The following is a 15,746-nucleotide window of genomic DNA, read 5'->3' as shown; positions in this document are numbered from 1 at the left end:
GACGGACGACTCGGGTGAGTACATAGACTCACTTTTGCTTCGCATGTGAGTCAATAAAAAAGGCTTAACACTTTCGCGACGGGACGCTGATAAATCAGTAACCGCGCTGACACGCCCATGGACGGGACGCGCATTTTTCAGTATCAGTCATACAAGGTACAAGACTCGTGATTGCTTCCCGGTTTTTGAAGATTGCAATAAATTGAGTTGTTTCCCTTGATACACGTGGTTTTCTCTTCCGGCTTGATCAAATTAGTGCAGATTTGCGTGGTGTTTTCGAACAAACAAAAATGAATCGAAGGCGAGCCTTGTCACGGGAGGAGATTCTCCGGATGTTGGATCTTGAGGATCCTGTAGATCATGATACATCGTGTCGTTTTAGCCTCAAGAAAGCGATAATAGCAGTGATATTGAGGAAGAAACAGTCCCGTTTTTGCTAGTACGAGTCGGCAAACTACACGTGGTAGGGGGTGATACTGCTAGACGAACATGTATCTCGGAATCGTGCAGGAGCTATGGGGGCGTGGCAGCACTGATAACAATGGATGGCTGGAGCCTTCTAATCCTTTTGGAAATGTTCATAGGTGTACAGTTGGTACTTTGTTGTGAAAATGTGACTTATATTCAATATGGATTACCTAGACATCATTTGGTGAGTGTTACAGTTTTGTTTCATTTGAGTCAGGATGCTGTGAGTGAATGCGTGATTTGCTTGTTTTTTTCTTTGTACTGTCTCCTTATTTCTGTGTACAATGTTAACAATATTTCAGCTAATTCATAGGTTTTACACCTTGTTTGGTTATAACATTATTTATAATACTTTCTGTTAAAAAATAACTTTTAAAAAAAGCAGTGGAAAATAAAATACACACAAAAAAACGTTAAAAAACACAAATTATCCCCCTTTCACCCGCCTTTCACCCCCCTTTGCTAAAACAAATCGTGTGACAAACTTATAAATAGCACAACTGAACTGGGCATCCATTTTTGAATTAGTACACAAAATTTGGTGGTGATTGGACTTAATTCAAGCTTGCTAGACAGATTTCTTTACAGTTACTGATTTTTGGGAAGTTTCTTGGTGGCAAGCTTGGGCAGGCAGGACGTTAACGCCGTGGCAGTGCTAGTCACAATAGTGTTAAGTTACTGAAACGTTTAATTAAGACAAAACGTGGGAACGAAAGGTCTTGAAGTAGAGCATATAGCACAACTCTTGTTGCTGCTAACTTTGATCTGGAAGGAAGGGATAATAAAGAAATGAAAGAGACATGAAAACCACTCACCAGCAGAGCAAAGTCTGTCGATTATGTCAGCTCCAGCCCTCAGATCTGACGAGGAGAACTCATAGAACTTGGTCCAGCCCTGAAAGAAGAGCATCAATTAAGTCAGGTGAACAAGTACATTTCATTCTTTGTCCATACATTTTTCTTTCCTTCTTTTTCTCCCCTTGTCCTTTCTATCCTCTTCCCTCTCTTCTCGTTTTTATGTGTCCGACTCTGCCTTTTTTTTATAGTCTGCTCTCTTAATTGCCCTATCTGTCTCTGCCTCTCTTGGCGTCTTTTCTCTCTCTTGGAGTCTTTCTATCTCCCTGGCTGAAGTACATTTCTGATCTCTTGGTATTTTTCTCTGTGTCTCAGCTCAGATCTTTCTCACCTCTCCCTCTCACTGTTGAGATTACAACTTTTCTTCTTTAGCTGTAACCCAGTTCAGTTCTCCGATTCTCTGCTCAGTGTTCTCCTTTCCCTCCCTCCCCCTTCTCTCGCCCCCAACCTCCTCCCTCCTGTCTCCCATCGCCAGCAAGAGCTACACACTACAGTGGAACCCCCTTTTAAGACCCCCCTTTTAAGACCCCCCCCTTTTAAGACCCCCCTTTTAAGACCCCCCTTTTAAGACCCCCCTTTTAAGACCCCCCCCTTTTAAGACCCCCCTTTTAAGACCCCCCTTCTTCTTCTTCAGCGTTCGATGATGGTCGTGTCTCAGAATTCGTTGGCCCATGATGTTGACAAAGTGGGCTGTCAGTCTGAGGTCTAAGACCCCCCCCCCCCCCCCCAATTTAAGATTCCCTCCTTTTTAAGACTGTGTTTTCTCAGACTTTCTGTTCATAAGTTCTGAAAATGTACCCCCATTTTTTTAAGATTCCCTCCTTTTTAAGTCCTGATTTTCTCAGATCTGCAGGTCTTAAGGGAGGTTCCACTGTACACACCTGTGGGATGTACATGCGTCGTTCCTGCATGACAGCATGCAGCCAGGCGAGAGCGAAGAGGGCCTGGGCGCGCACCACGTTGCCTCCCTTGGAGATGTACTCGGGGGTCCACGACTCGTACGTTCTCGTCAGGTTTCTCTTCACACCCGGGGGAGACTGAAAGAAGATAAAAAAAATTCACATAGTGTTGGTCAAAGTTTTCTTCTTTTTGGATCTGATAAAACAAAGGTAAATTATTCCATACGACATGTGTGATAGAGTAAGTGAGAGTAATGCGAAACCAGTCTCCTGGAACTTTGGAGAATAACAAGCATTGAAATGAACAAGTGACTTTCATTCTCATTGGTTCTTCTTCTTTTTGGAGTAATCAAACAAACGGAAGTGATGCTTTGAAGGATGGTTCATAACAAATGTTTTATATGCAGTCTGCCAGTAGGGAGCAAAACTATAGAATGTCCAAGATGAAATTAGAAATGTCAAAGTATATTGAAGACAAGGAAATCATACAAGGCAATCATAATTCCACAAAGCTCAACTAGATTTGGCACAGACAGCTGACAGACAGACAGACAGACAGACAGACAGACAGACACACACACATTCTCTCTTTGTCCTTCTCTGTTTCTTTTACACTTCAAATTCTTCCAAGAACCAAATCTGATCAATTTGGATTGAAGAGAGCAAGCTTGTATTCAAAGAAAATGTTCAATAATGAGCAGGAATAAAAAAAAAGTCTGTGAATTTACCTCATACGTGATCTTGATGCTAGACTGCAGCAGGATGTTGGGGAACTTGGGGTGAGACTCAGCAGTCATCCACAGCCTGAAGTTGGCGTGCGGCTTCATCGTGTTGATCACCTGCACAAGGAAATTTAATGACAATTATAAAATAATAATGAGGACACTTACTTGGCAGAAGTCCTAAAATAGTCATAAGTACCTCACAAAAACATACACAAATAAATGATTTTGATAAGACCATTGCTTTCTCAGACTTTCTGTTGATAACCTGTGTAAATTTATCCCTATTTAATGACTCCCTCCTTTTCAAGACCTGATTGTCTCAGATTTCAGGAGGTCTGGAAGCGGGTTCCACTGTATTATATTTTAACTGTACCTTCTCCAGAGTTGGCAGCCAGGCTGTGACAAGGTGAAGGTTCTTCAGACACAACCACTCTCCGCTGGTCGAGCACTGGTTCAGCAGCTGCATGGCGATCTCAGCCTGACCTTGACCCATGGCCACCTGCGAGATCAAGGTCAAACATCAGGTAAAGAGATAGGTTTGGTGTTTATGGGATGGTGTCCACTTAATAATGGAGTGTGATAACTTCGCAAGTTACAATGACAGCAATAAAGGGGAAACAACTTGCATGGGTTTTCTATTAGTTCTTGAGAATCTTAAACAAATGAGGGACCGGAACGGTTGGCTTAGTGGTAAGGCGTCCGCCCCGTGAGCGGGAGGTCGTGGGTTCGAACCCTGGCCGGGTCATACCTAAGACTTTAAAATTGGCAATCTAGTGGCTGCTCCGCCTGGCGTCTGGCATTATGGGGTTAGTGCTAGGACTGGTTGGTCCGGTGTCAGAATAATGTGACTGGGTGAGACATGAAGCCTGTGCTGCGACTTCTGTCTTGTGTGTGGCGCACGTTAAATGTCAAAGCAGCACCGCCCTGATATGGCCCTTCGTGGTCGGCTGGGCGTTAAGCAAGCAAACAAACAAACAAACAAACAAACAAACAAACAAACAAACAAACAAAAGAGGCAGAGCGCTATTTATAGGTCTTATTAACAAAGGGAAGTAAACGCTCTAAATGCATACAACATGTGCAATAGAGTAATGGAACGTTTAAGTTTTGACAAAAACAATTTAAAACATTCCCAAGTACATCGACCCAATCTTCTTTATAGTGGACAGACAAGCAAACAATCAATATGAGATGAACAAAATTTATCTGATAATGTTTTTCTGTCTCTGGCAAGGCAGTGGCGATGTCGATTGGGTCAATGTACAATGTTTAGTCAAAAACTATACATCCCATTAACTAACCATTCTTGTGGGTTTTTTATTCTGAATTTTAGAACGTTAGCAGTCTTTCTGGGGTGTTTTAATTTAACTAACCAATCTGGGTTTTTGATTCTGAATTTTGGAAGAGTAGCAATCTATTGTTTTGTTTTATTTTCACCATACAAACAGTTGAGCTGTTCTGACCTGATGGAAGCACTCGGCGCCAATCGTCTCATTGGCCAGTTCCTGCAGTTCCTGGGAGGGGTCAGCACCGGTGGAAATGATGATGAGGATGGGTTCCGTCGCCATGGTTTCAGCATACAGCTTTTTCAGGCTGACCGCTGGGGGTGATAATTCTTTCATCGCTGAAAATGAGATGATTACTGGTTTAGTTTCTGTGCTTATTTCATCGCTGAAAATGAGACGATTACTGGTTTAGTTTCTGTGCTTATTTCATCGCTGAAAATGAGACGATTACTGGTTTAGTTTCTGTGCTTATTTCATCGCTGAAAATGAGATGATTACTGGTTTAGTTTCTGTGCTTATTTCATCGCTGAAAATGAGACGATTACTGGTTTAGTTTCTGTGCTTATTTCATCGCTGAAAATGAGACGATTACTGGTTTAGTTTCTGTGCTTATTTCATCGCTGAAAATGAGACGATTACTGGTTTAGTTTCTGTGCTTATTTCATCGCTGAAAATGAGACGATTACTGGTTTAGTTTCTGTGCTTATTTCATCGCTGAAAATGAGACGATTACTGGTTTAGTTTCTGTGCTTATTTCATCGCTGAAAATGAGACGATTACTGGTTTAGTTTCTGTGCTTATTTCATCGCTGAAAATGAGACGATTACTGGTTTAGTTTCTGTGCTTATTTCATCGCTGAAAATGAGACGATTACTGGTTTAGTTTCTGTGCTTATTTCATCGCTGAAAATGAGACGATTACTGGTTTAGTTTCTGTGCTTATTTCATCGCTGAAAATGAGACGATTACTGGTTTAGTTTCTGTGCTTATTTCATCGCTGAAAATGAGACGATTACTGGTTTAGTTTCTGTGCTTATTTCATCGCTGAAAATGAGACGATTACTGGTTTAGTTTCTGTGCTTATTTCATCGCTGAAAATGAGACGATTACTGGTTTAGTTTCTGTGCTTATTTCATCGCTGAAAATGAGACGATTACTGGTTTAGTTTCTGTGCTTATTTCATCGCTGAAAATGAGACGATTACTGGTTTAGTTTCTGTGCTTATTTCATCGCTGAAAATGAGACGATTACTGGTTTAGTTTCTGTGCTTATTTCATCGCTGAAAATGAGACGATTACTGGTTTAGTTTCTGTGCTTATTTCATCGCTGAAAATGAGACGATTACTGGTTTAGTTTCTGTGCTTATTTCATCGCTGAAAATGAGACGATTACTGGTTTAGTTTCTGTGCTTATTTCATCGCTGAAAATGAGACGATTACTGGTTTAGTTTCTGTGCTTATTTCATCGCTGAAAATGAGACGATTACTGGTTTAGTTTCTGTGCTTATTTCATCGCTGAAAATGAGACGATTACTGGTTTAGTTTCTGTGCTTATTTCATCGCTGAAAATGAGACGATTACTGGTTTAGTTTCTGTGCTTATTTCATCGCTGAAAATGAGACGATTACTGGTTTAGTTTCTGTGCTTATTTCATCGCTGAAAATGAGACGATTACTGGTTTAGTTTCTGTGCTTATTTCATCGCTGAAAATGAGACGATTACTGGTTTAGTTTCTGTGCTTATTTCATCGCTGAAAATGAGACGATTACTGGTTTAGTTTCTGTGCTTATTTCATCGCTGAAAATGAGACGATTACTGGTTTAGTTTCTGTGCTTATTTCATCGCTGAAAATGAGACGATTACTGGTTTAGTTTCTGTGCTTATTTCATCGCTGAAAATGAGACGATTACTGGTTTAGTTTCTGTGCTTATTTCATCGCTGAAAATGAGACGATTACTGGTTTAGTTTCTGTGCTTATTTCATCGCTGAAAATGAGACGATTACTGGTTTAGTTTCTGTGCTTATTTCATCGCTGAAAATGAGACGATTACTGGTTTAGTTTCTGTGCTTATTTCATCGCTGAAAATGAGACGATTACTGGTTTAGTTTCTGTGCTTATTTCATCGCTGAAAATGAGACGATTACTGGTTTAGTTTCTGTGCTTATTTCATCGCTGAAAATGAGACGATTACTGGTTTAGTTTCTGTGCTTATTTCATCGCTGAAAATGAGACGATTACTGGTTTAGTTTCTGTGCTTATTTCATCGCTGAAAATGAGACGATTACTGGTTTAGTTTCTGTGCTTATTTCATCGCTGAAAATGAGACGATTACTGGTTTAGTTTCTGTGCTTATTTCATCGCTGAAAATGAGACGATTACTGGTTTAGTTTCTGTGCTTATTTCATCGCTGAAAATGAGACGATTACTGGTTTAGTTTCTGTGCTTATTTCATCGCTGAAAATGAGACGATTACTGGTTTAGTTTCTGTGCTTATTTCATCGCTGAAAATGAGACGATTACTGGTTTAGTTTCTGTGCTTATTTCATCGCTGAAAATGAGACGATTACTGGTTTAGTTTCTGTGCTTATTTCATCGCTGAAAATGAGACGATTACTGGTTTAGTTTCTGTGCTTATTTCATCGCTGAAAATGAGACGATTACTGGTTTAGTTTCTGTGCTTATTTCATCGCTGAAAATGAGACGATTACTGGTTTAGTTTCTGTGCTTATTTCATCGCTGAAAATGAGACGATTACTGGTTTAGTTTCTGTGCTTATTTCATCGCTGAAAATGAGACGATTACTGGTTTAGTTTCTGTGCTTATTTCATCGCTGAAAATGAGACGATTACTGGTTTAGTTTCTGTGCTTATTTCATCGCTGAAAATGAGACGATTACTGGTTTAGTTTCTGTGCTTATTTCATCGCTGAAAATGAGACGATGACTGGTTTAGTTTCTGTGCTTATTTCATCGCTGAAAATGAGACGATGACTGGTTTAGTTTCTGTGCTTATTTCATCGCTGAAAATGAGACGATGACTGGTTTAGTTTCTGTGCTTATTTCATCGCTGAAAATGAGACGATGACTGGTTTAGTTTCTGTGCTTATTTCATCGCTGAAAATGAGACGATGACTGGTTTAGTTTCTGTGCTTATTTCATCGCTGAAAATGAGACGATGACTGGTTTAGTTTCTGTGCTTATTTCATCGCTGAAAATGAGACGATGACTGGTTTAGTTTCTGTGCTTATTTCATCGCTGAAAATGAGACGATGACTGGTTTAGTTTCTGTGCTTATTTCATCGCTGAAAATGAGACGATGACTGGTTTAGTTTCTGTGCTTATTTCATCGCTGAAAATGAGACGATGACTGGTTTAGTTTCTGTGCTTATTTCATCGCTGAAAATGAGACGATGACTGGTTTAGTTTCTGTGCTTATTTCATCGCTGAAAATGAGACGATGACTGGTTTAGTTTCTGTGCTTATTTCATCGCTGAAAATGAGACGATGACTGGTTTAGTTTCTGTGCTTATTTCATCGCTGAAAATGAGACGATGACTGGTTTAGTTTCTGTGCTTATTTCATCGCTGAAAATGAGACGATGACTGGTTTAGTTTCTGTGCTTATTTCATCGCTGAAAATGAGACGATGACTGGTTTAGTTTCTGTGCTTATTTCATCGCTGAAAATGAGACGATGACTGGTTTAGTTTCTGTGCTTATTTCATCGCTGAAAATGAGACGATGACTGGTTTAGTTTCTGTGCTTATTTCATCGCTGAAAATGAGACGATGACTGGTTTAGTTTCTGTGCTTATTTCATCGCTGAAAATGAGACGATTACTGGTTTAGTTTCTGTGCTTATTTCATCGCTGAAAATGAGACGATTACTGGTTTAGTTTCTGTGCTTATTTCATCGCTGAAAATGAGACGATTACTGGTTTAGTTTCTGTGCTTATTTCATCGCTGAAAATGAGACGATTACTGGTTTAGTTTCTGTGCTTATTTCATCGCTGAAAATGAGACGATTACTGGTTTAGTTTCTGTGCTTATTTCATCGCTGAAAATGAGACGATTACTGGTTTAGTTTCTGTGCTTATTTCATCGCTGAAAATGAGACGATTACTGGTTTAGTTTCTGTGCTTATTTCATCGCTGAAAATGAGACGATTACTGGTTTAGTTTCTGTGCTTATTTCATCGCTGAAAATGAGACGATTACTGGTTTAGTTTCTGTGCTTATTTCATCGCTGAAAATGAGACGATTACTGGTTTAGTTTCTGTGCTTATTTCATCGCTGAAAATGAGACGATTACTGGTTTAGTTTCTGTGCTTATTTCATCGCTGAAAATGAGACGATTACTGGTTTAGTTTCTGTGCTTATTTCATCGCTGAAAATGAGACGATTACTGGTTTAGTTTCTGTGCTTATTTCATCGCTGAAAATGAGACGATTACTGGTTTAGTTTCTGTGCTTATTTCATCGCTGAAAATGAGACGATTACTGGTTTAGTTTCTGTGCTTATTTCATCGCTGAAAATGAGACGATTACTGGTTTAGTTTCTGTGCTTATTTCATCGCTGAAAATGAGACGATTACTGGTTTAGTTTCTGTGCTTATTTCATCGCTGAAAATGAGACGATTACTGGTTTAGTTTCTGTGCTTATTTCATCGCTGAAAATGAGACGATTACTGGTTTAGTTTCTGTGCTTATTTCATCGCTGAAAATGAGACGATTACTGGTTTAGTTTCTGTGCTTATTTCATCGCTGAAAATGAGACGATTACTGGTTTAGTTTCTGTGCTTATTTCATCGCTGAAAATGAGACGATTACTGGTTTAGTTTCTGTGCTTATTTCATCGCTGAAAATGAGACGATTACTGGTTTAGTTTCTGTGCTTATTTCATCGCTGAAAATGAGACGATGACTGGTTTAGTTTCTGTGCTTATTTCATCGCTGAAAATGAGACGATTACTGGTTTAGTTTCTGTGCTTATTTCATCGCTGAAAATGAGACGATGACTGGTTTAGTTTCTGTGCTTATTTCATCGCTGAAAATGAGACGATGACTGGTTTAGTTTCTGTGCTTATTTCATCGCTGAAAATGAGACGATTACTGGTTTAGTTTCTGTGCTTATTTCATCGCTGAAAATGAGACGATTACTGGTTTAGTTTCTGTGCTTATTTCATCGCTGAAAATGAGACGATTACTGGTTTAGTTTCTGTGCTTATTTCATCGCTGAAAATGAGACGATTACTGGTTTAGTTTCTGTGCTTATTTCATCGCTGAAAATGAGACGATTACTGGTTTAGTTTCTGTGCTTATTTCATCGCTGAAAATGAGACGATTACTGGTTTAGTTTCTGTGCTTATTTCATCGCTGAAAATGAGACGATTACTGGTTTAGTTTCTGTGCTTATTTCATCGCTGAAAATGAGACGATTACTGGTTTAGTTTCTGTGCTTATTTCATCGCTGAAAATGAGACGATTACTGGTTTAGTTTCTGTGCTTATTTCATCGCTGAAAATGAGACGATTACTGGTTTAGTTTCTGTGCTTATTTCATCGCTGAAAATGAGACGATTACTGGTTTAGTTTCTGTGCTTATTTCATCGCTGAAAATGAGACGATTACTGGTTTAGTTTCTGTGCTTATTTCATCGCTGAAAATGAGACGATTACTGGTTTAGTTTCTGTGCTTATTTCATCGCTGAAAATGAGACGATTACTGGTTTAGTTTCTGTGCTTATTTCATCGCTGAAAATGAGACGATTACTGGTTTAGTTTCTGTGCTTATTTCATCGCTGAAAATGAGACGATTACTGGTTTAGTTTCTGTGCTTATTTCATCGCTGAAAATGAGACGATTACTGGTTTAGTTTCTGTGCTTATTTCATCGCTGAAAATGAGACGATTACTGGTTTAGTTTCTGTGCTTATTTCATCGCTGAAAATGAGACGATTACTGGTTTAGTTTCTGTGCTTATTTCATCGCTGAAAATGAGACGATTACTGGTTTAGTTTCTGTGCTTATTTCATCGCTGAAAATGAGACGATTACTGGTTTAGTTTCTGTGCTTATTTCATCGCTGAAAATGAGACGATTACTGGTTTAGTTTCTGTGCTTATTTCATCGCTGAAAATGAGACGATTACTGGTTTAGTTTCTGTGCTTATTTCATCGCTGAAAATGAGACGATTACTGGTTTAGTTTCTGTGCTTATTTCATCGCTGAAAATGAGACGATTACTGGTTTAGTTTCTGTGCTTATTTCATCGCTGAAAATGAGACGATTACTGGTTTAGTTTCTGTGCTTATTTCATCGCTGAAAATGAGACGATTACTGGTTTAGTTTCTGTGCTTATTTCATCGCTGAAAATGAGACGATTACTGGTTTAGTTTCTGTGCTTATTTCATCGCTGAAAATGAGACGATTACTGGTTTAGTTTCTGTGCTTATTTCATCGCTGAAAATGAGACGATTACTGGTTTAGTTTCTGTGCTTATTTCATCGCTGAAAATGAGACGATTACTGGTTTAGTTTCTGTGCTTATTTCATCGCTGAAAATGAGACGATTACTGGTTTAGTTTCTGTGCTTATTTCATCGCTGAAAATGAGACGATTACTGGTTTAGTTTCTGTGCTTATTTCATCGCTGAAAATGAGACGATTACTGGTTTAGTTTCTGTGCTTATTTCATCGCTGAAAATGAGACGATTACTGGTTTAGTTTCTGTGCTTATTTCATCGCTGAAAATGAGACGATTACTGGTTTAGTTTCTGTGCTTATTTCATCGCTGAAAATGAGACGATTACTGGTTTAGTTTCTGTGCTTATTTCATCGCTGAAAATGAGACGATTACTGGTTTAGTTTCTGTGCTTATTTCATCGCTGAAAATGAGACGATTACTGGTTTAGTTTCTGTGCTTATTTCATCGCTGAAAATGAGACGATTACTGGTTTAGTTTCTGTGCTTATTTCATCGCTGAAAATGAGACGATTACTGGTTTAGTTTCTGTGCTTATTTCATCGCTGAAAATGAGACGATTACTGGTTTAGTTTCTGTGCTTATTTCATCGCTGAAAATGAGACGATTACTGGTTTAGTTTCTGTGCTTATTTCATCGCTGAAAATGAGACGATTACTGGTTTAGTTTCTGTGCTTATTTCATCGCTGAAAATGAGACGATTACTGGTTTAGTTTCTGTGCTTATTTCATCGCTGAAAATGAGACGATTACTGGTTTAGTTTCTGTGCTTATTTCATCGCTGAAAATGAGACGATTACTGGTTTAGTTTCTGTGCTTATTTCATCGCTGAAAATGAGACGATTACTGGTTTAGTTTCTGTGCTTATTTCATCGCTGAAAATGAGACGATTACTGGTTTAGTTTCTGTGCTTATTTCATCGCTGAAAATGAGACGATTACTGGTTTAGTTTCTGTGCTTATTTCATCGCTGAAAATGAGACGATTACTGGTTTAGTTTCTGTGCTTATTTCTTTGTTTCAGTTTGCTGTACATGAACTGTCTTTGACAAGAATACACGTACACACACACATGCATACCGGCACGGTTGGCCTAGTGGTAAGGCGTCCGCCCCGTGATCGGGAGGTCGTGGGTTCGAACCCCGGCCGGGTCATACCTAAGACTTTAAAATTGGCAATCTAGTGGCTGCTCCGCCTGGCGTCTGGCATTATGGGGTTAGTGCTAGGACTGGTTGGTCCGGTGTCAGAATACTGTGACTGGGTGAGACATGAAGCCTGTGCTGCGACTGCTGTCTTGTGTGTGGCGCACGTTATATGTCAAAGCAGCACCGCCCTGATATGGCCCTTCGTGGTCGGCTGGGCGTTAAGCAAACAAACAAACAAACAAACAAACAAACACACACACACCCACATGCAGGCACACACATGCACCAACACAGTTGTGCATACACACGCACACACACACTATGAGACACACATGCATTAATACTGTTGCGCACACACACGTTCACACACACACACACACACTATGAGACACACATGCATTAATACTGTTACGCACACACACACACGTTCACACACACACACACACACACACACACACACACACAAATCCCCCACCACACACATTTCCCACCCCCATTCACCCCCCACACACAAACAACATTACCCAGAGTTCTGCAGGCAAAGAGACTCATGCAGCTCTGCAGTCTGTCGGGGCGGGCGGCCTGGACCAGCAGAACTTGCTGGAATGGCGTGCATCGTTTTTCGGCGGCCCCGGGGAACTCTTCCTCGCAGTGACTGCTGCGGGCAAAGTTGGACCACATGCTCCCGTCCTCCAAGTCCAATTGCTGGTACAGCTTTGGGAAGTTGCACTGAAATGCAATTACAATATTTGTCAAGAACACCTGGCGATGAACAATGGAAGGAGAACTTAAGACCCTGAACCATACGTGGAGTACCATCCAGAGACTCGCCCAGAACAGACAGGAGTGGAGGTCCTTCGTTGCAGCCCCATGCATGCCAACCGGCATAACGGGCAATAAGTAAGTAAAGTAAGTAGTAGCATAGCAATAACTCTTACAATGTAACATGCCTCTCCCTTCTCATAGCCACAAAAGGATAACAGCTCAACAAACCTTGAGTGACACCACAGAAGAATGTCTTTCCTCATCCACCCAGGACGGTGCTCGACTGTCTCCCTTCACGTCCGCGACCAGTATGCCAGTGAACGCCTCCCATTCCTGTCACGACAGTGAAAACACAAGTCAATGAAATGTTACAAGATCAACTGTTCTCCGTAGAAAAACACACTAGGCCTAATGGGCATACAGCCTACACCTCCCAGCCTTTGAAAACATCCCCTCGTAGTCTTGTTTATATCATTTAGCAGGGTTCGGTTCATTCATACAGCATGCATCATTGGCGCATCAAATCTGAAAATGACCCATAAGACAGGCTTATGTTGCTTCCCCTTGTTTTTTCTTCCTTTTCCATTGAAACGCTGAGGCAAGCTACGCATAACATTGTAGTCTTTTCCATTGAAACGCTGAGGCAAGCTACACATAACATTGTAGTCTTTTCTATGGAAACGCTGAGGCAAGCTACGCATAACATTGTAGTCTTTTCCATTGAAACGCTGAGGCAAGCTACGCATAACATTGTAGTCTTTTCTATGGAAACGCTGAGGCAAGCTACGCATAACATTGTGGTCTTTTCTATGGAAACGCTGAGGCAAGCTACGCATAACATTGTAGTCTTTTCTATGGAAACGCTGAGGCAAGCTACGCATAACATTGTAGTCTTTTCCATTGAAACGCTGAGGCAAGCTACGCATAACATTGTAGTCTTTTCTATGGAAACGCTGAGGCAAGCTACGCATAACATTGTAGTCTTTTCTATGGAAACGCTGAGGGAAGCTACGCATAACATTGTAGTCTTTTCTATGGAAACGCTGAGGCAAGCTACGCATAACATTGTAGTCTTTTCTATGGAAACGCTGAGGGAAGCTACGCATAACATTGTAGTCTTTTCCATTGAAACGCTGAGGGAAGCTACGCATAACATTGTAGTCTTTTCTATGGAAACGCTGAGGCAAGCTATGCATAACATTGTAGTCTTTTCTATGGAAACGCTGAGGCAAGCTACGCATAACATTGTGGTCTTTTCTATTGAAACAAGGGAAAGCAACTCTTCCACAACCCATACAAACTTGACAGAGTTATTCCCGAACATTGTTTATTGTACTCCAGGCCTGAAAGTGGCGAGTGTTTTACTAGAGTAGAAACGTAACTGTCGAGTAGAAATGTTCATCTACTCGCCAAATGCAGGTAAAGTTGCTGAAACAAATTGTTGGTTTGGCAAGTAAAGTTTGCTCTCTGGCTTGTACATTTTCAGAATCACTAGCCAAAGGCGAGTACACCATTTGTTGGACTTTCAGGGCTGCACTCACATTTTCTCCAAAGAGTTCTGGCTTGGTGCCATGAGCCATGTGCATGGCGAACATGAGACGGTCGGCCTTGAACAGCGAGCGACAGCAGTATTCATACACCAGCTGCTGCATCTGATGACTCAGGGTTCGGATCCTCACCTCTGTGCCACTTCCATCCTGACACGAGAGAAAAACAGCATAAAAATAAAACAAGTCGCGTGAAGCGATAACAAAACATCTAGCAATCTCTTGGCCTGAATTAAAAAAAATCAACACTGAAAACGCGGTATTGGTCATCACCGTGACCAGTAAGGCTTGGCTAGCTGAAACCCGAAGACCGAAACAAGTTGCGCTGGTCTTCACGAAGTATGCCAACATAGGACCGGTTTCTTTTAATTTTGATCGCATTTTCTGAAGATGTTTTCTTCGAATCGCTCTACACACGCGCATCAAAGCTTGACTAAATGTGAAACAAAAACAAAAACAAACAAGAAAGGCAAATGCTTACACGACTCACCTTCGTTACCCCCCCCCCCCCCCCTTCTCTGGACAACCCTTAAGACCATTAACCCCTGATCTTCTTCTTGTCGATCACTATTAACCCCTGATAAGACACTGTTTTCTCACATATTCTGTTCATAACCTCTGAAAGTTTACCCTCATTTTCAGACTCCTTTTTTAAGACCTGATTTTCTCAGGTGTTTTTCTAAGTCTTAAAAGGACGATTCCACTACATATGTGTCCCCCCCCCCGCCCCCCCCCCCCCCCCCGAAAAAAAAAATGCTGTTCCAGCTTCATAGAATAAAGTTCAAGAGAACATTCATGTCCGACTTATTTTCTTCATATAGCTCAATGGATATTTCAGGGGTGAAAATCTTTTCCAGTAAACATGTTCATGCTATGACTCTGATAATTATTTGAAGAAAAACAAGCTAAATTTTGGTCATATCTGCTGATTTATAAACCTATAATTCTGTTAAATTTGGAGGCTTTTGCTCTCAAAATATCTGAGAAAACCTCAACTTGAAGTTTGTATGAACATGACCCGATCCCCACTGTGACCCCAAAATATGACACGGGTCAACCAAACTAGAGTCATATCTGTAAATCACCAAACCCGAGCAGTGTGCAAAGTGTCAAAGCTCTAGCTTCAAAAACATCTGAGATAACTTCAACATTAAGTTTTTATGAATTGAACACATCACCCCGCTGTGACCCCAAAATTTGCTGAGGTCATGTCAGGAAATCATCTAACCCCAGAAACATGCAAAGTTTTAAAGCTCTAACTTCAAAAACATCCGAAATAACCTCAACGTTAATTTTGTTGTCTACTGACGGCCGGCCATACAGACAGACGTTGCTCATTACTAAGACTAAGAAGGTGAGTCAAAAACAGAAAGTGAACGAGCAACTTCCAGGACACTCACTGTGTATTCCAAATCCTATAAAACAACATGACATTCATAGCTTTAAATATTTCAACATGACTTCGAACCAACACTGTCAACAGATGCTAGCAGTAAACGTCCACTGTGTGTTATCGTCTCTTCACGTTTACCTCAGGACAAAATCAAACATTCACAAGAACTTCAACCTATCAGCCTTTAAAAGTGAACAACA

At 40.4% G+C, this 15,746-nt stretch overlaps 1 protein-coding gene across 1 annotated transcript in view; it reads right to left on the bottom strand.

The window, feature by feature from the left end:
• The window catches only part of LOC138968419 (cytoplasmic dynein 2 heavy chain 1-like), a 124,884-nt gene that overhangs the window by 5,891 nt on the left and 103,247 nt on the right, over positions 1–15,746 (bottom strand). The window contains exons 64-72 of the mRNA XM_070340997.1: positions 15,554–15,568; positions 14,148–14,303; positions 12,835–12,939; positions 12,366–12,570; positions 4,410–4,570; positions 3,320–3,445; positions 2,950–3,060; positions 2,204–2,359; positions 1,284–1,362 (exon numbers count right to left, since the gene is read on the bottom strand). Coding sequence (XP_070197098.1) covers positions 1,284–1,362; positions 2,204–2,359; positions 2,950–3,060; positions 3,320–3,445; positions 4,410–4,570; positions 12,366–12,570; positions 12,835–12,939; positions 14,148–14,303; positions 15,554–15,568 — 1,114 coding nt within the window. The remainder of the gene's footprint in view (positions 1–1,283; positions 1,363–2,203; positions 2,360–2,949; positions 3,061–3,319; positions 3,446–4,409; positions 4,571–12,365; positions 12,571–12,834; positions 12,940–14,147; positions 14,304–15,553; positions 15,569–15,746) is intronic.

This window comes from Littorina saxatilis, linkage group LG6, assembly GCF_037325665.1.
Source record: "Littorina saxatilis isolate snail1 linkage group LG6, US_GU_Lsax_2.0, whole genome shotgun sequence".
Taxonomy (NCBI): Eukaryota; Metazoa; Mollusca; class Gastropoda; order Littorinimorpha; family Littorinidae; genus Littorina; species Littorina saxatilis.
This window is presented reverse-complemented; position numbering and strand designations above follow the sequence as displayed.